The sequence below is a fragment of the Pteropus medius genome, unplaced genomic scaffold (assembly GCF_902729225.1).
Source record: "Pteropus medius unplaced genomic scaffold, Ma_sr-lr_union100, whole genome shotgun sequence".
Classification (NCBI taxonomy): Eukaryota; Metazoa; Chordata; class Mammalia; order Chiroptera; family Pteropodidae; genus Pteropus; species Pteropus medius.
Genome location: NW_024340847.1, coordinates 229,103 through 250,806, shown reverse-complemented (window position 1 = coordinate 250,806; position 21,704 = coordinate 229,103). Strand labels below are relative to the sequence as shown.

General features: G+C 45.5%; 1 protein-coding gene across 4 annotated transcripts in view; it reads right to left on the bottom strand.

The window, feature by feature from the left end:
- Positions 1-5,829: 5,829 nt before the first annotated feature.
- NCAPG2 (non-SMC condensin II complex subunit G2) overlaps positions 5,830-21,704 on the bottom strand; it is a 46,133-nt gene continuing 30,258 nt past the window's right edge. For all 4 annotated transcript variants that reach the window (XM_039836927.1, XM_039836943.1, XM_039836933.1 and 1 more), the window contains 6 exons: positions 19,244-19,431; positions 17,777-17,917; positions 15,151-15,254; positions 14,218-14,318; positions 13,076-13,175; positions 5,830-6,203 (listed from right to left, as the gene is read on the bottom strand). In XM_039836927.1, the coding sequence (XP_039692861.1) occupies positions 6,152-6,203; positions 13,076-13,175; positions 14,218-14,318; positions 15,151-15,254; positions 17,777-17,917; positions 19,244-19,431 (686 nt within the window). In that variant the 3' untranslated portion in view covers positions 5,830-6,151. The remainder of the gene's footprint in view (positions 6,204-13,075; positions 13,176-14,217; positions 14,319-15,150; positions 15,255-17,776; positions 17,918-19,243; positions 19,432-21,704) is intronic.

Genomic DNA, 21,704 nt, shown 5'->3' with positions numbered 1-21,704 from the left:
CGCTCCTCCCCGCGCTCCGCGCCGCCGCGGCTTCAGCACCGGACAGCGCCGCGGGCCCCGCCCTGTCCCCGCCCCCGACACGCCCCCAGCACGCCAGAACCCGCCCCCGCAGCGCGTCCGCCCGCAGGCCACGCCCAAGCCACGCCCCTGACCCGCCCCTGAGCGGCCCCGCGCGGGGGAGAGCGTCGTGTGCACCACGCTGGCGACCCCCTTGTAAGTCCGCCCCGCCAAGGGCAGGCGCCCAGCCTCCGCTCTTTACCCTCCTTCCACCCTCACTCCTGCCTAACCTGCGGGCGCAAGCAACTGGTCCGGGGTCGCAGTGCCAGCCCTCGGACGCGCCTGAAGGGACCCCGGGGAGTCAGCCGCACCCTAGGCCTGGGACGGAAAGGGCGAACCCTCTCTGCTCCGACCCTGGACAGGTGATCATCAGCGCAGACCCTGCGTGGTTGCCCGCGCGGGTGTAGAGCAGGCAGTCTTGAGGATCCCTGGACAGGGGCCAGCAGCTCCAGCTGTGCAGGGCCTGGCAGTGTGCGTGTGAGTGTGTGTGCGCGTGTGTGGTCCTCAGCCTGGAAAGGGGGGGTTGTGGGAGCCTAGTTTGGAAGATCCGCTGGGAATGGTGGCTGCAAACCGGAAGCCCCTCCTGAGCTCTGAGCCCCTGTCAGGGCGTCAGGTTCGGGGATTTGGGGGAGGCTTAGGTGGGATCTGTCTGGAGTCCTTCCCTCCTCCCTGTAGCCTGGCCCTGCGCTGGTGACTGTCCGAGGGCCCGGAGAGGGACTCTGGGGACCTTGTGTACCCCCAGGAGACTACTTCCTAAAAACCTAGGTGCAGCTGGAGGTTTCCTGGGGAGTGTTAGGCATCAGAGGGGATCCTGTGTGAGACAATGAGTGTGAGAGTGTCAGAGCAAGAGTGAATGTGCGTGAGCTGTGTACGTGCGAGATGTGTGTCCCTCACATCCTAATCCAAGCCCACTCCCTCTGTCATCACCTTCATGGTCATCCTGTGTGGCCCAACCTGGGGGCCCCAATCCCCAGCCTGCTCCATTTCACAGTGGCCTGAGCCTCCTTTGACCCTTCTGGGTCCCTCTGCCCAAGGTCAGCTGTCATTCCCACTGCCTATTCCTGCCATCCTTGCAACATTTCCTTACTGCCTGGCCCTCATGCCAGCTGCCCCATGGCCATTCCCTCCAGGCCCCTTACCACCCCAGACCAGGCTGGCCTATGCAGACCTTGGAGTTGGTGGTGACAGTGCAGAAGTTATGACTCAGCCCAGCCCACCTACAGTCAAAATTGAATACTGGGCCTCACTGTCCCACAGTTCCCCTCACTGCTGATGCCCTGTATTCCCAGAGAGCCACTGCCCTCCCTGAGAAGTACCTCCTTCTCCCCACCCTGCCCAACACCCTCTGTCCTTGTGCCCAAGTTCCTCCTTCTATTTCGGCCTGTAGGCCTCTGGGTGGGGAGTCTTATGTTTGACACAAAGGCCCAGGGGACCACCCTCAGAGAAAGTGCTGTCCCTGCGGGGACCCCCCCTATCCCCAGGACACGGCAGCAATCACCACGGATAATCACACAATGTTTGTTCCTGCTGCTTCAGGTACAAACACTCCAAATGTGTCCATCAAGATGTGCCACCAGGTAAAGGTGTGGGCTTCCATGAGGCCAGGTAGATGCTGTCCTGAAATGTGGGTCACAGCGGGGACAGGGGCTTGCAATGGTAGGAGCTGGGGACTGTCCACTGGTCCCTGAGGCCTCTCCCATCTGCATCTGTGTCTCTCTGTCTCCCATGCAGCCTCGCTTTGCACAGGCTGCCGGACGCCTCTCAATGGCTACTCTGACAGGCCTCCTGGATGGTATAGGTCACCTGGCCTCAGATCTCTTGTTACTACTAATGAACAGTCATCTGCAGTGAACTGTGAGAGAGATGCCTACTTTACAAATCACTGGCTAGGTGCCAGACATGACCACAGTGACAGACAGGCACCATGATTATCCCCACTCTGCAGGTGAGGGGACAAGTTGAGATTCAAACCATCTTCCCAAGATCTCAAGGCCATCAAGTGGTGGAACCAGAGTTCAAATCCACAGCAGTCTTGCCCCAGGGTCCAACAACCTGCCATCACCACCCTTTCAAGTTCACCATGTGCTGAATTGTCGGGAGAACTCTGGCAGCCGGTGCTTGTGACAGCACCTAGACTTCTCCGGAGCAGGTGGTCAGCCAGCGCAGTCAACATGCCACGCGGTTATTTAGGGTGTTGACGCGAAAGGGGTTTGGGGTTTGGGGTTTGGCATCATGAGAGGCTTCATGTTTAAATCAGCAGTTTACTCAGAGTCAGAAGAGAAGAGAGAAGACCTGAAGCAACATGCAATAATCTTCACCAAAATTTAAACTTAGCTAGCTCAAAGTCACATTCTCCCAACAAGCTGGCTAGTCAACCTGTTTCTGGAAGACATGCATCTCCCATGATGCTTTCCCAGAATGTTCTAGATGGACAAGTGGTACATGGCATCCTGGCTGAAAGTCTGCTGGCACCGTAGCAGAAAAAGACCAAACCAGAGGCCTCGGCTAGTGCGCATCAGCTCACAACTTGGGAGAAGCACCCGTACCACATGCTTCTCCCCAAGTTGTGAGCTGACGCGCACTAGCTGAGGCCCCCGGCCTCCCGGCCTCCTGTCAGTGCTTTGACCAGTTCCGCTCGGGCCAGTGGGGAGCCACGTGTAGCAGCTCATGTCTCCTTGGGCCACTTCGGATTAGAGAAACTGTGTTACCATTCGGAGGTCAGAACTGGCGTCCCGAAGTGCATCTACAACAAGAATGCCTCCTCATTTACAATCTGTAGTTCAGCCCAAGATCCTGGAGAGCCCAACGAGCCTGAGTTAATTAAACCACAGTCCCCTTTGGAGAGGCAAGTATGTCTCTGACCAAATGGCACAGAGCCAAGACCACAAAGGCAATGGATATGAAGTCCTGAATCAGAACCCAAATGTTTACTGGCAGAGCCAAACCAACTCAGCTTTGCATCCAATTTGGACACTAATTCCCAACAGGTGACATTTGAGAATCAGGTTACTTTGGCGACAGGGTAGAGAAGAAATCTCGATTTGAATACCATGCACACTCGGTCTTCATTTTAAAACATTAATTCTGCCCGGAGTGCCACCTTGGTGACCATGCCACACATAACTGACCAGTGGGCAATTTCCCTTACGCAGCTACCACCTGCTCAGCAAAACACTACAGTACACAACAGGATGTCAACAAACATTCTCCAAGATAAGGAAGCAGCAAATATTTGCTATTACCTCCTACATTTCAGGCGCTTCGCAGCTGGGCCTTGCTGATGTGAGAGGAGTATTATCCAGATTTTAGAAGAGTGTGATCAGCAGGTTCACGCAACTTGCCGGAGCCTCACAGCTTTGGGAGGTTAAACTCAGTGTGAAGCCAGATTTAATGTCGAAGCCACACCAGAACCAAGATGCTCCTGGCATGAGTTTCAAAGATGGGCCATGTCAAAGGGCCACAAGAACAAACTTGAAGAGGCTCCTACTGGCCAACGATGGAAAAGTGCATATTTTACATAGCAACTGCGGTAGATTAAAATTCATCAAACATATAAAAATGTATTTGTTCATGATACTAAAGAAGCTTTGATAAATAACCTTTAGAGACTGGTAGGGTACCAATTCACTCTTCTAAAAATTGGTAAAGGAATCATTTTCCCTGACTTTTCTGCATGAGTATTTCAGGGTAACCAAATGGCTTTTGAAGGAAAGTTCTTTGCACAAATCCTGGTTTGTGCAAAAATAATAGATTTATAAAATTACCACCCTGCAACTCCTAGTGAGATATCAGGGCAAGAAAAGGATAATTACTCACTGATAACTAAAACCGGGGCAGGCGTCATCAATACGGCAGAATGTTTTCTGCTGCCTTCCCCGAGTAGAACACCGATTTTGACATCATCTACAGAAAAGGGAGCCTTTGCGGAAGGCCAAGAGTCTAGCAGGGGCATTCCAGCAGGTGGGGCTGCCTCCCTGCAGAGGGGCCCTCGCGCTGTTAGCTGGGAGACCCCACTTCTAAACTGCGTGACAAACAGGAAGGTCCTTGTGAGTGGGTAGGCAGGAGGTGTGGACTAGATTAGAAAAGTAACACGTTTATTCTCTCATAGTTCTGGAGGCCCAGATCTGGAACCTGGACAAAGCACAGTGACTTCTCTCTGAGGCGCTTCCCTGAGGCCTCTGGCCAGTCCTGGGCTTCCTTTGATGGTACAGGCTGACCAAGCCCTGGCTGCCCACCTGCTGTGGCATGCCACATTTAGGACCCTCTCTGACTCCCGGGCAAGCAGAAGGCTCCCTGACCTGCAGTCTTCACGATCATTGCATCCACTGGTCTCATGTTCACTTGCCACCAGCTGGTCCTGCTTTTCGGGGTCCTTTAACCCAGCAGTCCCCAACCTTTTTGGCACCAGGGACCAGTGCTCTTATGAGAATCTAATGCCTGATGATCTGAGGCGGAGCTGAGGCGGTGATCCCAGCACTGTGGAGCGGCTGCAAACACAGATGAAGCTTCGCTCGCCCACCGCTCACCTCCTGCTGTGTGGCCCGGTTCCTAACAGGCCACGGACCAGTGCCAGTTCGTGGCCCAGGGGTTGGGGACTCCTGCTGTAAGCCCATGGCCAACAGAGTCCAGTTCCATAACAGTTTGTCCTACTGTCAGCTGGGGAGTCACCCCTGGCCTGCTCAGCGATGCTGGTGGCTTGTCCCCAAGGCAGACTTTCTGGCTTCAGCGGGTGGTGTGCTCCCGTGGAACACAGCCTGATGGTGGATTCTGCGGCCTTACGTGCTGTCCACACCGGCGCACCCACCCGTGAGCCCCCTCCAGGGTCTGCACAGCAGTTCTGGCATTTTCACTTCATGTGGCCGCCGCCTCTTCCTGCTTTCCGTCTTCTGCTGTGTAAACTTTTAACTACTGAGCACAGGATATTTAAAACATGCAAGGCAGAGAGCCGAGCAGCAAAGAGGACAGGGTTCTTTCCTTACCTTTGCAGAAGCTTCGTGCCCTCCCGCCCGCAATCGGGGTTCTGGGTGTTTCTCTTTTCCCTGGTTATTGAGCGTACGAGCACACTGGTGTTCAGTTTTGCACGTTTTTGAACTTCACGTACGTGAAGTCACACCATTCTGTGACCTTTTTTCCTCACCGTCGCGCTCTCGAGTGACTCACCCTTCCTGGTAAAGCGGAGGTGTGGGCACCAGCGCCCCGCAGCGCCCCGCTCGCCCTCCCACTGAAGGGAACTTGACTGGCTTCCACTCTTCAGAGAAACGGAGGCCCTGAAGCCCTGGCATTTCTCCAGTTTTGCTTGGGGGCTGAGGACGGAATGAGCCCAGACTAAGACACTCACTTCCTATCTGTCACAGGTGGCTTCCCAGGCCTGGGGATGCTGACCAGCCACGACTGAGACCCTGTGGCCAGCAGGGACCAGGGGTGAATGTGGAGACTTCCTGGAACCCGAACGGGCAAGATGGGGTCCGGACAGTGCCGCCAGGAAGCCTGGGGCCAGTCCTCTGATGGCACCAAGGAAGCCTTGAAAAGGAAGGTAAAATGGCGGTTCAGCTCGGGCTGCATGACTTGATTCTGTGTTCCCCACATTTATAGCCACAGGGCCCGTCTCGACCCCTAGGGAAGCAGCAGCAAGACACCCAAAGAGGAGGGGCCGGGACCCTGTGCGGCCCTTCCCACGCTGCACTGCTGTGCCCTCTGCTCCCAGGAGTAGATAGGCTTAGCCCAGAATCCAACCCCTGTCCCTAAGGGTGAGAACTCAGGCTAGTGTTTTCAAATGAAGTGTGCAAACAGATGTTGCCATTGCTTTATTACTCAGTTTGCAGGCAGCATTATAGATAAAAGTCATGTTAAAAACAACCAGGTTTGCTAGAAAGCTTTTTCTTTGCACTGTGGGTTCCTGCACCACTGATATCATTAAATATATTATTTTGCAGGCACAAGGCAAGCTTCCTACTCATACCTCTCTCCAATAAATCCCACCCCTTCTCTACTATGTGTTATTAACATTAAAATTAACACTAGGAAAATACACATTCATTTAATTTTCCGTAAGTCCTTTTTCTCTATTTTTACATGACCAGAGATTCTGGCTTGGTTATGAATTCAGAAAAGCTCCCAAAGTTCTTGATGATGACTCGTAGAGAAATCTGAAACACAAGGAGAGAAGTAATCAGCTACAGAAATTGGTGACCGAATCACCTAAATGTGCATTTTTACAAAATAAATCTAAGTGTCTGCAACCAAACAGAAATAATCAGTAACTGTTTCACTAACTGTGCCTCATACGTAAATTGGAAAAAGAATCCCCATCACAAGTCATCTCAGCAGATACAGGACACGTTGAGTGACAGAGCTGTCATCAGTCCCCCATGGCCAACAAACAGTTCAGGAGTCCCCAAGGAACTCTCTGCTCAATCAAATGTGCTCGCCTGGCCATGCTCTCTACAGGTGGGCTCTTTCTCATTGGGCAGTTCTCTACCTTACGAGGCCCTAAACCCTACTCAGACACACAGCAGGCTTAAACATGACATGAGCACGTCCCTTTCCCGCACCCGCATCCTGAGCTTTTGTCCCTCCTACACAAGAGCACGGACAATAGGACAACTTACCCTCAAGACACACTATTAGGATACCCACTGCCTCAATCACCTGAGACCTTCAGTAACCTCCCCCACACCTGCCCCCAGGTGACACTTGCCCCTCCCCCTCCCCACGGAGCCAGAAGTGGGCTGAGCCCACTGAATTCTTTCCCTCCTAGAACCTCCTCCTAACTCCAGTGCAGGAGTCTACTCTACGTCAAGAGCCCTCACCGGGCAGCCCTCACACAAGCCAGGTGCCACCTGCCCACTCTTTGAGACTTAAAGACACATTTACATGTGCATGCCCACTCTACTCCCCTTCCTTCTCATCGCCTGCCCAGAAATTCCACGAGGGTCCCAAGCACCACCCTCAGAGTATGCGAGCCTGCTAACCTCTAAATGCCAGCCTAGACACAAATACCAATTTTATCCCAAATGACATCTTGTCAGCAAGTGCCCCCCATGTGTCCTGCTCATTGAAGAGATGACCCAGCACATGATCCAGGAAAGCCCTGTCTTGTGCCAATACAAGCACACGTGCAGCTAAACTTCCTAGTAGCTATGTTAAAAAGAGATGAAAAGAATCAGGTGAAATTCATCTGAATGTTTTATTTAACCCAACATACCAAATACAAATTTGATAATAGTATTTTTATACTGATTACAGGTTGATTAATCAATATAATCAATAATAAATATAATGCAATCAATATAAAAATACTATTATGAAATTTTGCAATCTTTTTTCCATTCTATCTTCAGAAACTGGTATGTACTTTATACTTAGGCCATATCTCAATTGAGATTCACATCTCAGGTGCTTAATTTCCACACGTGAGAAGTGGGCTAGTGTAGGGGCCAGAATGAATCTAGACACATTTAAAATTTTTCTCTTTATCTCTGGAGTTCAGGAATTTTATTCAGACTTAACTTAGGTGTGATTTCCCCCCCATCAATACCATCGAGAATTTAGTAAAAGAATCTTTAAAATTTCAACTTTCTTCAGCTGTGAAATTTCCTACCATCGTCTGTTCAGCTGCTGCCTCTCTCGGGTCTGTTCCTCCCGGTCTGCCTCCATCTCCACGATCCCGTCATCGGTATCTATTCTGCATTGAGATAGCTCTCTAGTGCGTTGGTGACTTTTTTTTTTTTTTTTGCCCTACAGCACCTCGTCTTCCTAGGTGGTCTCCCATTCAAGTACTAACCAGGCCTGACCCTGCTTCATCGGTGACATTTTTAATCCAAGAGGTTTAGTTCTATATCATCCTTTTGAGGCTACAACTGACTTTTCCCTTAGAGACTTGTTATTAATCACCTGGCTGGCCCACCACTGCTCCCTCATCAGTGGTCGTTCTGATTGTCTCTGACTGCTGGGCCACCCTAACGTGGTTATTTTTGTCTATGCCATATAGACACTCAGGTAGATGCAAAGATGGTGGATGGTGAGAGCTCACAAGGCCTGTGGAAAGCTGCCGCCACAGCAGCGAGCCTCTGAAGGAAACAGCAGAAGACTCCCAATGCCCCCGCAGCTATCCCAGCCTAAGGACAGAAAAGACATCACCTGCCTGGGTCAGCTCTGTAGGAACTAGAGGGACCAGGACACTCACGAGGGCCAGTGTCTCTGGTCCTCAGTGGGCCAAGGTATCAGCCAGACCCCTGGTGGCCAGAGAGGAAAGCACTCTCTACTACACCCCAGGAGCTGAGGCAGAAGGACGAGGACACCAACACTCTGGGACCTAACATTTATTTTTAATTACTCAAAAATATCATCTCCTCAAATGAGCATGCATTTAAAAATGCTTAAGAGAAGAACATTAGGTTACCTTGGCAACAGTACTTATTAACTATAATTAGCCGCTCAGGCTGACCTAAGTCTGGACGAGCACGGATAATGACTGATCAGCATCGCCTCTGAACCAAGCGCCGTGCCAGCACACACGGGGCTGCTGGGCACCGGATGCTCTCCTTTCATAGGCAAGGTGACTGGGGCTGAGAGTGGGCAGCGACCTGCCCGGCTGAGTTCTGACTGCCCTAAGTCCCTTGGACTAAGAACACCCGGCTGTATTCTGAAGTTACTCACGCTCTATTAGTTGGGGGAAGGGTTGAATACACTATGCAGACCAAAGAAATAAGTATTAAAGGACAAAATGGATGAAACGGGAAATTTTAAAGCTGGAAGGGACAGTGGCAAACCTTAGACAAATGAAACCTCCTAGGCCAGGTTTCTCCTTGTGTGTGACAAGACCTTTGAACCTGGTGACGGGTTTGCCCACCTGAGAGCTAAAGGTCTTTAAACACGGGTCAGGGGTGGAGTCTTCGCGCCCACCCCTGATGCCTAGGGCAGGCTGTGTCCACGTGATGGAGCATACACAACACAGCTGTGGCCCAGGAAACAATCTTCTGAGGAAAACGGAAGGATGAACAATGTATGTTTTCATGAAGCGTGGTATCATTTATGCACAGTTTTTAACTATCCACACCAAGGCCCACTGGGTACTGATGATGGCAGAAGTGTGCTTCTAAATGAGCTGTGAAAAAGCATCCGGCCCCAAGTCTACTTTTTAAAAAAGACTTAAAATTACATACGACAGGAAAAAATGCTATTATTGATCAGTATTTGATAAGAGAAAGGAGTTTACTTTTTCAGGGACTGCTCCTTCCCTTCAAGGTCTAATAGCAAGGCTTAACACTGGGGACCACACAGAACACCATCCAAGTGGCCTACATAGAGACGTAATTAATTCTGGCAAGTAATTTGCTTATAATATGATTACAGTTCATTTACTCAGTGGGAAAAATTCATTATATAACACAAACCATAAGAAATATTTATACTTCTATAATCTCTAATCATGAACGTATTACTATTTTTATACTATTTACGGAAGTAATAAATATAACATATTTGACATTTAAAGGCACCAGTGCACTGGCAAATGCATGCTGTTCCTCCCGAGAAAATATGACCAGTTTACAGTGTGCTATACTGGGTGAAGCAATTAAAGTGCAATGAGAAGCATTTTTTATTTAGCACCCAACAGACCAGTTAACAAAGTACTAACCCCGCTGGAGAGATAACTAGTATGTTCATTAAGAAAGCGCTCACTTCTAAACTGATGCCTAAAATATTAATCGGACCAAGGGGTTCCCAAAGACTTAAAGATGTTGATTTGCCTTAATGTCTCTACGCCAACGTTAAATCAATATTTCAAAATATAGTCTTAAATCTTATTGTTTGTCTTCCATTAGATTGATTTTTTTTAGTTTCATCAATTTTTCAGATTGATTTTTTTCTTAGACACCATTTTTTCCACGGTGTGTTTCTTGCATATTTAAGAAGCCACTGTTTCACAGTCCCTACTTATTCATTTTTTGGATGTTTCCTTTTTAAAGGGAAAACTCTTTTTAGCCACCTGTGCATCAGCTTAGCAGAGAAGATGGCACATAGTTGTAGAAACATGCCCCATGTTTAAATTCTGTTAGTAACAGGTGTGGGGGCTTTCTCTTCCCAGTTCTGAGGCCTTCAGGGCACGTGGGCTCCCCAATGCCAGGTCCCCAGAGGGCCTGCCTTCTCCAGGAGACCCCAGGCCGCTGCCGCCACCAGGCTCCACACGGCGGCTGTCCTGCTGGCAGCTGCCTGACCCAGGAAGGACGCAGCAGAGGGCTCCAGCTCAGTTCCCCTAACTACCCCCGTTCTTCCGTGTGGATGGGCTCCCCTGCCCCTGGAGAGTGGACATCCAGAGAGTCCTACCAGAGGCCTCAGGCTTCATCCAGGGAGCCAGGTCTCCGGCCTGGGCGTGCGTCCACCCTAGCGGCGGGGCTGCTCCTGTCTTCCGCACTCCTCTACGCCTGAGAGCTCGCTCTAACCCCACTGGCCAATAACCCATTACACTGACACCCTGATAAGAATGCCTGACGTTGAGCTTTCCCTGTCCCCGTCACCAACAGGAAAAGACCAAAGGAGGCTGGTGCAGTTGTCTTAATATCTAACAAAATGAACTTTACGAGGAAGGAATTACTAGAGAAGAAGAGAGATCCTTCTTAAAAATAACAGAATCAATTCATCAAGAAGATATAGCAGTTCTAAATTCATATGCACCTAATATCTCGATGACAAAATAATATAAAGCAAAACCCGTCTATAAGAAATGGCCAGATCCAGCAGGCAGAAAATCAATGAAGATACAGCTGAACTCAATAGCACCATCAATCAACTGGATAGAATGGACACCCAATGGACCACTTCATCCAGCAACAGCAATACACACATTTTCCTTAAATTAACATGGAAGATTCACTAAGATAGACCACATTCTGGACCATAAAACACAGCTCAACAAATTTAGAAGAATAGAGATCACACAATGTCTGCTCTTAGACCACAATGGACTTAAACCAGAAAGCAATAACAGAAAGATAACTGGAAAATCCTAAAGTGTGTGGAGATTACACAACACACTTCTAAACAACACATGGGTCAAAGAAATCTCAAGAGAAATTTTAAAATACTTTGAACTGAACAAAAATGAAAACACAACTTATCAAAATTTGTGGGATGCAGTAAGGCAGTGCCTTGGGTATAATTTACAGCAGCGAACACATATGTTAGAAAAGAAGAAAGATCTAAAATAAATAATCTAAGCTCCCATCTTAGGAAACTAAAAAAGAAGAGCAAATTAAATCTAAAGCAGGCAAAAGAAAAATAATAAAAATTAGAGCAGAAATCAAAAAAACTGAAAACAGGAAATCAAGAGAGCAAAATTAATGAAATTAAAAGCTATATCTTTTAAAATATCAATAAAATCGATAAGCTTCTGGCCAGAGTAACTAAGAAAAAAAGAGAGGACCCAAATAACTAATATCAGAACTGAAAGAGGGGACATCACTACAGGTCCCATGGACATTTAAAGGTTAATAAAGGAATACTATGAACAACTCTATTTCCACAAGTTTCATAACCTAGATGTGATAGACCAAATCCTTGAAAGACACAATCTGCCAAAACTCATGCAAGAAGAAATAGACACTTTGAATAGGCCTACGTCTATTAAAAAATAATAATTAATAACCTTCCGGAGCAGAAATCACCAGGCCCATTTGGGTTCACTGGTGAATTCTACCAAATATTTAAAGAAGAAATTATAAACAATTCCATACGATCTTTCAGGACACAGAAGCAGAGGAAATACTTTCTACCTGATTCTATGAGGACAGCATCACCCTAATACCAAAGCCAGACGAAGACATCACAAGAAAACTACAGACCAATATCTCTCATGAACACAGATGGAAAAATACTCAACAAAATATTATCAAATCAAATCCAACAATGTATAAAAAAATTATACACCATGATCAAGTGGGATTTATCCCAGGTATGTAAGGCTGGTTCCACATCTGAAAACAAGTTAATATACTCCATCACAACAAAAGGTTAAAGAAGAAAAATCATATAATATCAACAGATGCAAAAAAAACTTTTGATAAAAATCCAGTACCCATTCATAGTAAAAACCTTCACGAACTTGGAATAGAGGAAAACTCATCAACTTGATAACGAGTATCTACAAAAAACCTTGAGCTAGCATCATACTTAATGGTGAGAAAGTAGAAGGTGAGGGTGCCCCCTTCCCACTCTGTACTAAAAGTCCCAGCTTATGCAATGAGACAAGAAAAGGGAAGAAAAAGTGTGCAAACGGAGAAGGAAGAAACAAAACTCTTTATTCACTAGTTAGCAATTGAGGATTTTGAAAGCCTTTCTCCAAAGAAGAAAGTCGCTAGTTCCCCAGTCATATATAAATCTAATTACCTAGTTGAGAACTCTGTGACATTTAACCTTATGAAGTTCCTAAAACATCAGGAAAAACAATCTTTTGTGCCTGGTCTGAGAGTCAAACACAATTCATCACAGCATTAGCAGGAATTTGTACAGTAAGTCAAATACAGAATATGACAGCAAAACACACGGCTGGAAAAGCAGCTTAGTGAACACATCTCTAGGCAGCAGTCCCCGTGGCAGCCATGGGCCACCCAGAAAGATGACACGTCCTTCTTCAGTCTCTGGGGGGACCTTTCCCATCCCCAGAGTGAACGCTTGTGGGGGGGCGGTAATTTTATCTTAGGAATGCCCAGGGTTTCAAAAACATAGCAAACCATCAGAAATGATCTGTCTAGTTTTAAAACCATATAAAATAAGTTTGTATGACCTTACTTTTCTAGAGCAGAATTTTGCAAATGAATTTTGTTTTTGAAGACAAAAATAGAAGTAAATTAAACATATGTTCAAGTGGTTTTGCCAACAGAAATGTTTCTGTCCTTACAATCCTCAATTTTCAAATGACCTCCCAGTAATAGCAGAAACAAAAACGTGATCTAAATACACCTAAGGAATAACTAGTAGTTTTCAGATAATCACAGTTGGGGAATAACCAGTACTTTACCTCTCCATGCTATCCTCTTCCAAAGTGATCTCCATGAATGTCTTTAGTTTTCTGTGAACAGTGGCGGCAACATCCTTCACTTTTGAACTTTTATGTTTACCTATGGGAAAATTATATTAGAGATGGAAAAAAGATTTTAACACTAGCACACAAAAACAAACATGCTCTGCCATCAATGCAGGCGATTTCAATACAAGTGAGCCTCCCTGTTATTCTGAGTTACCCGCTTAGTGACCTGTGGACAGTAACTGTCCCCTTCACAGGGATGTGAGAGGATCAAACAAAGAGATAAAAGCATCTCTCAGCTCTGAGGTAGAGTTCCAATGACCATGACCCCATGAGTTCTGTCCATGCCATCAGAGACCATGCTCACCTGTGCCTCCATCAGAAATGACAACTACCACATTTCAGAGTCACCATCTGTTTGGCAAATATTTAACTACTTATTAAGTACTATGAGCTCATCAGAAGCCCAACCTCCATCCTCCCACGCTCCACATAAAGAATGTCCCCTCGTCCTGGGGACGCTCTCTTAGGGAAGTCTTTTCTGACACACAGCAAACTAGTTTCAAAGTATTATCATGAAACTAAAGACATAAGTGCATCCTTACTACTTTAGAAAATAATTTCAAAATTGTTAAAACAGAACAAAAAGTAATAAAGTTAACAGTAGCCTATCTGCAGGACATTATTTATCTTTTACACTGAAGTAAGCATTTTATAGGTATCTCCGATTATTTTTCAACTGGCTGGGATATTCACAAGAGTCAAGGTTGGGGTTTAAGCGGCACAGCAGATGAATTAAGTATCAACATCAAAACATACCATCATTAACAAAGATACATTCAGATCTTTAAACATAAGTAAAACATGACAAATAGAAATTCATTTATGAGGCACAGTAAGATACATAGAGGGTCCAGTGGGGAACGGTGACGGGACAGGAAGTGTGTTAAGAAGCATGGGCTAGTGGGTATACTGGCCAATACAAGGTCAGCTGCATAGGGGGAGCCTGGCCAACAACAAATGTTAGAGCAAGGACCTCATCGAACACGGGAGTTGAGTTCCCCAACATTCCATAACAGTTCTGACTGAGATATACCCAGCAACGGCCCAGACGACATAAGAGAAATTTAACTAACCTTTATTAATAACCAAAATAATATGCATAATGGCTGTGAGACATACAATTCCTTCAATATCGTCAGAAGTAACAGATGCCTTTAATTCATCTAAATATGACCTGCAAAAAAAATAAACACCTGAAATTACTCAATAGTATACAGCTTAATACTTTATAGAAAAACGAATGTAGGTAAGCTCCATTGGCCACCACGAATTCCAGTTTTCAGGTGACATGGGAAGTTCATTAAACGTCTCCTATACTTTTCACTATCAGTATGCAAAATCATAGAGATGAGACATTAAAAGTAGATGACATTGTTAGAAAGAAAATGGGATGTTCTGGTAAGTGAAAAAAGCTACTCTGTATGTCCACAATACACACAGCAAAATTTAACGTGCTATTGAATGATAATTCATAGCTGCTAAAAATGATATTTTAAAGTTTTCATTGAACATATCTGCTATCAAAGTTCCACAGATATCAGATATCTGCAAAATTATTATTTCTTTAATCCAGCAGTCCTGTATGTGCCACCACAAGCCTAGACTTTCGGTCACGTGACACACGGACTACAGAAATGCGTTAAGAACTGTGTGCCAAATGACCGCCACACCGGCATGTACCCTAGTCAAGTGTTTGGAGTCTACACAGTAAGAAGTATTTTACTACACGTTACCATTTTAAATATTTCCCTCTAACTGAATTTAGTTATAATAAGCATAACCAGAAACTATTTGCATGAATATATTTTACAGAAAGTTAGACTTTCTCTTCGTATAAGTAAAATGTAAATATTTCCAACACTGATAAAATGAGAGAAAATTCATTGGATTATTTGTCACAGAACAAAATGCGTCTCTGAGAAATTCCGAAAGTAAAAAGAATAGAGCAGAATCTGCTGAGAGCTCACAGCCACAATACAGGTATCAGGACAGCAAAACATGATTACCTGACCACATTCGGAGATTTTATTATTATTCCTATTAAACACCTTGAAAATGGTGGAAGGTCTGAAAGACGCTCTGGGGGGGTAAGCTCTTCTACATCCGTAACCTAAAAAAAAGTTTCAAATCAGTATTTATAAACTGAGACGGAGACTCATAAGATTACTTATTCTACACTGCTTTGGGTTTTCTTCAACGCTTGAGAAAGGCTTTCCAAAAACTCAAAAGAATGATTTTTATTAACTTAAAATTTCTACGATAATCATGATTAGCCTAGTTTATACACAGGGCGTCTTTAGTTAAAGAAAAAAGACAGACATGTCACTCAACAAGCCTTCTGTCAAGTAGCCTTTAATTTTGCATCATCTTCTGTGTTTTAACGCTAAGCAAATTTAACTCATTGCTCTTTGTAGTCCAGATCTGGTTTTCCCCATTTCGGCATTACTGGCATTTTGCAGCGATGATCCCTTGATGTGGGGGCACCGAGCACTGCAGGGTATCACGCAGCCTCCCTGGACTCCGCCCCCCTCCCCGCTGTAAGGAGCGAAATGTCTGCCAATGCGGCCAGCATCCTCTGGAGGACAGTGCCCAGCGCTGACCTGGACCTACAGAGGGGCTCTCCGCGGACCTCTGGCCTTTACCACGGACCTTACAAGTGGAAAGCCATCTGCCATCAGAGAATGAACTCCGAGGGCACGCGGAGAAAGCCCCAATCCAGGACGCCTTTGTTTCCCACCTGTAGCTGAGGGGTGGCCATGCCCGCTCCACCCCCGCCCTAAGCCTTCCCACAGTTCCTCTGCTGGGGTCTGGAACACTGATTTGGATGTTAAAGTCAGTCACCACCACACGTGAAATGGCGCTGTTTCTCATTAAAATGCTTTACGTCTTTAATGCAGTCCACGCGTTTCCGATGCGAGACACAAATGACTACTGACTAGTTAAAACAAAAATGCATCTGGAGATTTTTAGCGTATGTACAAGCAAACTAGGTAACAAGAACACAGGGGCGGGAAGATGCTAATTGGAAGAACCTGTTTTGTGGCTCGTGTGACGTGCAGGTATAGCAGAATCTCTGCAGGGAGATTGATGAGAGAAACCATTAAAAAATTACACAAAGTATAATATAAAGTACCAAAACCTGATTCATCAAAAAATAGCAGGAAAGGAAAAAGGTAGGGGGATTAATAACAAACAGCAAAATGGGCAACTTAAACCCAAAGATATCAATAACTTCATTAAAATCAAGGGATTAAGCACCCCAATTATAAGACTGGGCCAAAAAAAAAAAAAGACCCCCATGTGGTATTTATAAGAAACACACTTTAAACATAATGAAACACGGTTATAAGTAAAAGGGTAAAAAAAGATATGCTATGCAAAATAAAAAACGCCAGACAATGCCACCTGCATGAGGACAGTATTGCAGAGATCAAGAGACATCCCACAATAACAATACCATCCATCAAAAAGACATGACACGCTTAGGTGTGCACGCACCTCATGACAAAGTTCCCATATGCGGGGAAGGAAAAGCCACCACAGTGGTAGCTTGCACAGAGGACAGGCAGACAGACAAAATCAGTGAGGACACAGAACAGCACAGTAAGACAGTGAAATTTAAATAAAACCATAAGTATTTGTCGCTTAGTGGGCAAAACGATCTTCACACCTACTCAACTCTGCTGCTCTCCAAAATAACCTATTCACAAAAGCGGGTGGGGGGCCAGGTCGGCCCACGAGCCATTAACTGACTCATAGTTGTTAGCTATATCGTTCAGTGGAGTAAATAATTTCTAGTTCTTATCTATGCAGTCTAGTAATTACTTTCTTAAACCAAGTGACCTCCCTTCAAGTTTTAAGGAGGGCACTGAATTCTATTAACGATTTATAATTTAGATAACTTTTTTAATATTCATGATCTATAAATGCAAAATCTAGAACTTATACATACATACATTTATATAATCCAATGATATTCCTTGCCAGACTGCATCTTTTCATCATTTTTACTATCTTCTTCAGTCCCTATTTTGTGCCCTCCCTCAATACACCGAGGATTCCATGTGGAAAAAACAGCACTTTTTGTTCTGACTTAAATTCTCATCCTGATTATGACAATCTTTAACGAGCAGGCTAATCATATAAACATAAAATAGGCTATTTCTAGGCAAACAGCCAGGGGTGAACACATCACCTGTTCACGCCGCTCCCGGAAGTTAGGAAAGAATCCTGCCGCAGCGAGGCAGAGATGCGGACCGGCGCCAAGTGCAGCCCGCGAGCGCCCTGGCTTCCTGCTCACCCCTGACCAGGACTTTGCCTCATAAGAGAGAGGGCTCTTAAAGAATGTTACCAGCTCACTTAAATCTCTAAAATACGGCAAACAGAAATATTTGCAATGGAAGGACTAGTTTGGTTATAATCAAGAATGACAACACCCTTAACATGTTTTCCCAAGAGTCACATGACTCAAAACCACAAACTAGCTATGACACAGTGAGGTCCAGCTGCTGGAGAAGCAGACGCCACTTAACTGTGAGTTCTTAAAAATAAAACAAAAATGTGCTGTTGTCACAAAAGAGCATCTGTCCAGTCAAAAAGGAACACAGTAGCTTCAGGACCAACAGACTTCACCTTTCGTAGTTGGTGACTTATCTCGACGACAGAGGCAGCGATCAGAATGGAAAGCACACTTCGGTGAAGGGGCGTGTCCTCATGCCAAGACTGAACGGTCGTTATAAAATCATGCAGAGGGGTCTGAACAGAACACAGGAGCTACAACAAGGCACATCAGTAGTTTTTAGTGGCTAAAACAAAGACACTTTAAGAAGAGTATTCCCACCGTCCACCCCGGGGTAGGGAGCACTGATGTCATCTGCCCTCCATCAGCACCCATTCCTTCCTGCTGCTGCCTCAAAGCTTAGCCTCCACTGCCAGAAGAGGGCAGATAGGACCGAAGCCCATGACCTTCCCAACGGTCCTTCCCCAAAAGCAAAGAAAAAGTCCCAAGGACAAAAGTATCAATAATATTAATAAAGAAAAAAAGAAAGAAAAGATGAAGAAATACCACTGACATTAAAAGCCAATGTCAACTATAAGGCCATACGCTCTGAATAAAGCTGCACAGCCAATAGTAAAAGATTTGATGAGAATATAAAAGATTTTGGCACAAATTACGTTACATAAACAGACCACAGATACCTGAACCAAGTCATTAAAAACAGAAACATTCTGAATTAACTCAGATATGAACCAGGTTAGAGAAAATACAGCCATTGACCTTTAATTGCCTCTATCAGCTAAGAATAGAATAAAAAGGAAAGTTTTCACTATTTCATAACTATCCTCCCATGTAAGCATTTAAAAATTTTTTTTCATTAAAAAACAATAGTTCATTCATATTTTTAAAATACTACTTAGGAAAAATTATAGCCTTCTCTGATGACAATGATTTTAGGAATAAAGCAAATTTGGTACCCGGGTCACTCAATATCTACTTCACATCTGCATCCAATCAGCAAAGGGACCCATGGGCCCTGCCATCTCTGTGACTCTCACTTCCAAACTGGAGGGCAGTATATACGAGAGAGTTATCTAAGACAGAAATCAGAATTTCCTTGGGGGATGTGTGGGGGGGAAGTCTCTGTCATCTACAGATAATCAAAATTAACATTTTCAAAAGTATATTTTATTTGGAAAATCCTATGAAATAATAATTGAGCACTCAGGAGCCTATTGGAACTGGTTCACTGCTTCATGTCTTGCTTGGCAGATGGGCTCTCACTGCTGGCCCGTGACCTGAACTCACAAACACCTACCCCAAGGCTGACAGTCACAGGTAGGCTTCTGGTGCACCCTCACCTCCTGCCCAGGTGCAGATATTGCCATCTCATATACCAGAGTGTGCCATGCTATGAAGAAGGCTGGCAAGCATACTCGAAGGATGGCACCTATACCTCGCTGTACCTAACCCAACAGCCCACGACACACTGTGCTAACAGCCTGCGGGTGAGCAGACATACTCCAGGCACCCTTCCTTGTCCATCAGATGAGCGCTGCCACCCAATGTCTAAAAGTCCCACCCTGCGAAGACATGAGTACCCGCAGGCCTTCTTCCGGTTGCTTCCTAAAGTTCCATGCCATGCATTCCAACATTTTCTGAAAGACCTTCTGGACCATATCAAACAGCGCTGCAACATCTCCATCTGAATCTGTTTTCTGCTTTAAGGAGCTTCCGGTTACCTCTTTCAGAATGCCAAGAAGTAATGAAACATAAAAGAATCCTTTCACTAGAAAGAAAATTGAACAAATCAGTTATCTAATCAAATAATTCTGTTGAAATTATTACACATACTCACTTACATATGTATTAGGGTAACCTGAAAGAGATCGTTACTGGTAAGCCAATACCAGGTCAATCAGGTTAATCTAAATTTTAACAGGGATAAATAAAACACATTCCTATAAACATAAAACCAATACCTTCAGCAACAGCATAATTGACTCAGTCACTAAGAACCATGCTTACTGCACATGTGGACAGTGTGGTTCTTTGAACACGGGGATTAGAGAACTGTCTTATTTCTCATGTAACGATGACATCGAATCAACACCAGCTCTACAGTACAAGTCAGAAGATGGCCCAAGAGCTTTCAGAATATGATTAACAATCTCGTTGGTGAACTCTGTTAACTTTCTAACACTTGTAGTTTATTGGTTGTCTTTCTCTTCCGAATCACCACCTTCATTGCTGCCTCAGTGTGGTAAGAAGTTTTCCATGTGTGAGCCTAATCCTACAATTCATCCTAGGGATCTTGAACTAAGCTCTGTTTATAAAACAGGTTAATAAGATACAGTAAGCTCAACTTGAGACAGAGATAAGAAATTAACCCAAATCTGAGTTTATCTGCTAAAGTAAATAAAACAAACATTGTATTCCAGTTGGGTTAACCCTTCAAGAGATCTACGGCACTACCAGAATCAACAAAAAGTTTCTAAAATCTTTGCAAACATAGTAGAAACTTTCAAGAAACTAATATCTTATATTTAAAAGGCAAGGAAAACACATTCTCCACAAATGTTAAGTCATCTGAGTGGAATAGGCAGTAAGGGAGCAGCGAGCCCTTTAAATAAAGTACACACAGCTCAGTGGAGGCCAATGCGCTGAAAAGAAAGGACCTGAAAACAACAGGGCCTGCCCCTTACATCCACGCTCACAGTCATGGGGCGTGGGCCAGAACCAAGCCCTTAACCAGTATCTAGAATTACAAAAATCTGAAAAGATAAAAATTTAACTCAAAGCGACTTCATTATATTTAAGCTTTATATGCTTTTTAACCAAATAGATAGATAGATGCAGAGGTTACGTAACGCAACATACGACAAAAAATTGAAGATGTGTCGGAACCCACAACTATGTAAAACAGAAGACAGTGACTGAAAGCTCTTGCTTCTCGGGGAGGAAGCGGCTCGCACGCAATGCCAAGCTGGGCGTAACGTCGTCTAACTCTGCGCAGCTGGCCTCTGTTGCTCCCCAGCAGGTTAAAATCTCAGGCCACCAACCGTATGCAAAGGAGCAGCAGCCACAGAGGACGGCCCAGCTGGTCCTCCCGCGGGGCTCCGTCTCCTAGCTCTGGCAGAGGCCGTGGTCTCCATCGCCTTCAGTTACCTTTTCATTTAAGACGAAGTTCTGTTTTTATAGTAACGTGTATTAGAAATGTACCCTTCCTTCCTAACCGTGCTGATACTTTTCGCTAGGACGATCATTTCTTAGTGCTGTTACACAGCGCAGTCTTAACAGCTAGCCCCAAGTCGCCTTTTCCCAGCCCTGTCACTTTCAGTGCCTGATTTTCGAAACACATACTGTGTTACAGCGGGAGCTCCCGCAATTTCATGAGCTTAGATTTCTCCGCCTGGGTTACATGTGGGGGCTCAGCTGTAGTCAAGAACATCTCTTCTGGAATACACACTTCGGCACGGAGAAGGCCGTGTTTAATTATTAATAATATATATGTGACTAGTTTTTAAATTAAAATATTAGGACTCTTCTAAATGAAGCAAAAAGCCAAGTGAATGGTGAACTCTGGGGCTACCTAGCTAGGTGGCTAAGATTAATCCTAGTTGTGGCAGGGCCATAAGAATGACCCCATAGGTGATTTTGCCCAGGGAAATCCTGGTAAGCACCATCCTCTGCACAGACACTGAACACAGGCGGAGGAAACAGCCCCACTGCTCCCGGCGTCATGTGACGCTGCTGTGAAGACACAGCCCTGGGACCCATGGATGGGTCCCTAGGGGCTCAGGTGGCTGGCTCCTCACTCACTCAACAAACTCACCTTGGCATCAAGTGTGGGGCAAGTGTGAGCACTGTGGCATTGGTCCCCGGGGTTGCCCTGTCCTTGGAGTAACAGTAACACCCCAATAGTGCTGGAGGGGAGGGGGCATTAAACGACCCCTGACCCCCGCCCCATGCACCCAGGGCAGATAAGAACTCTGTGTAAGCTTTGCCTTATGGGTGCCAGGGAGCAGCAGACCAGCTGGGCGGCCTCTGCACTAGTCCACA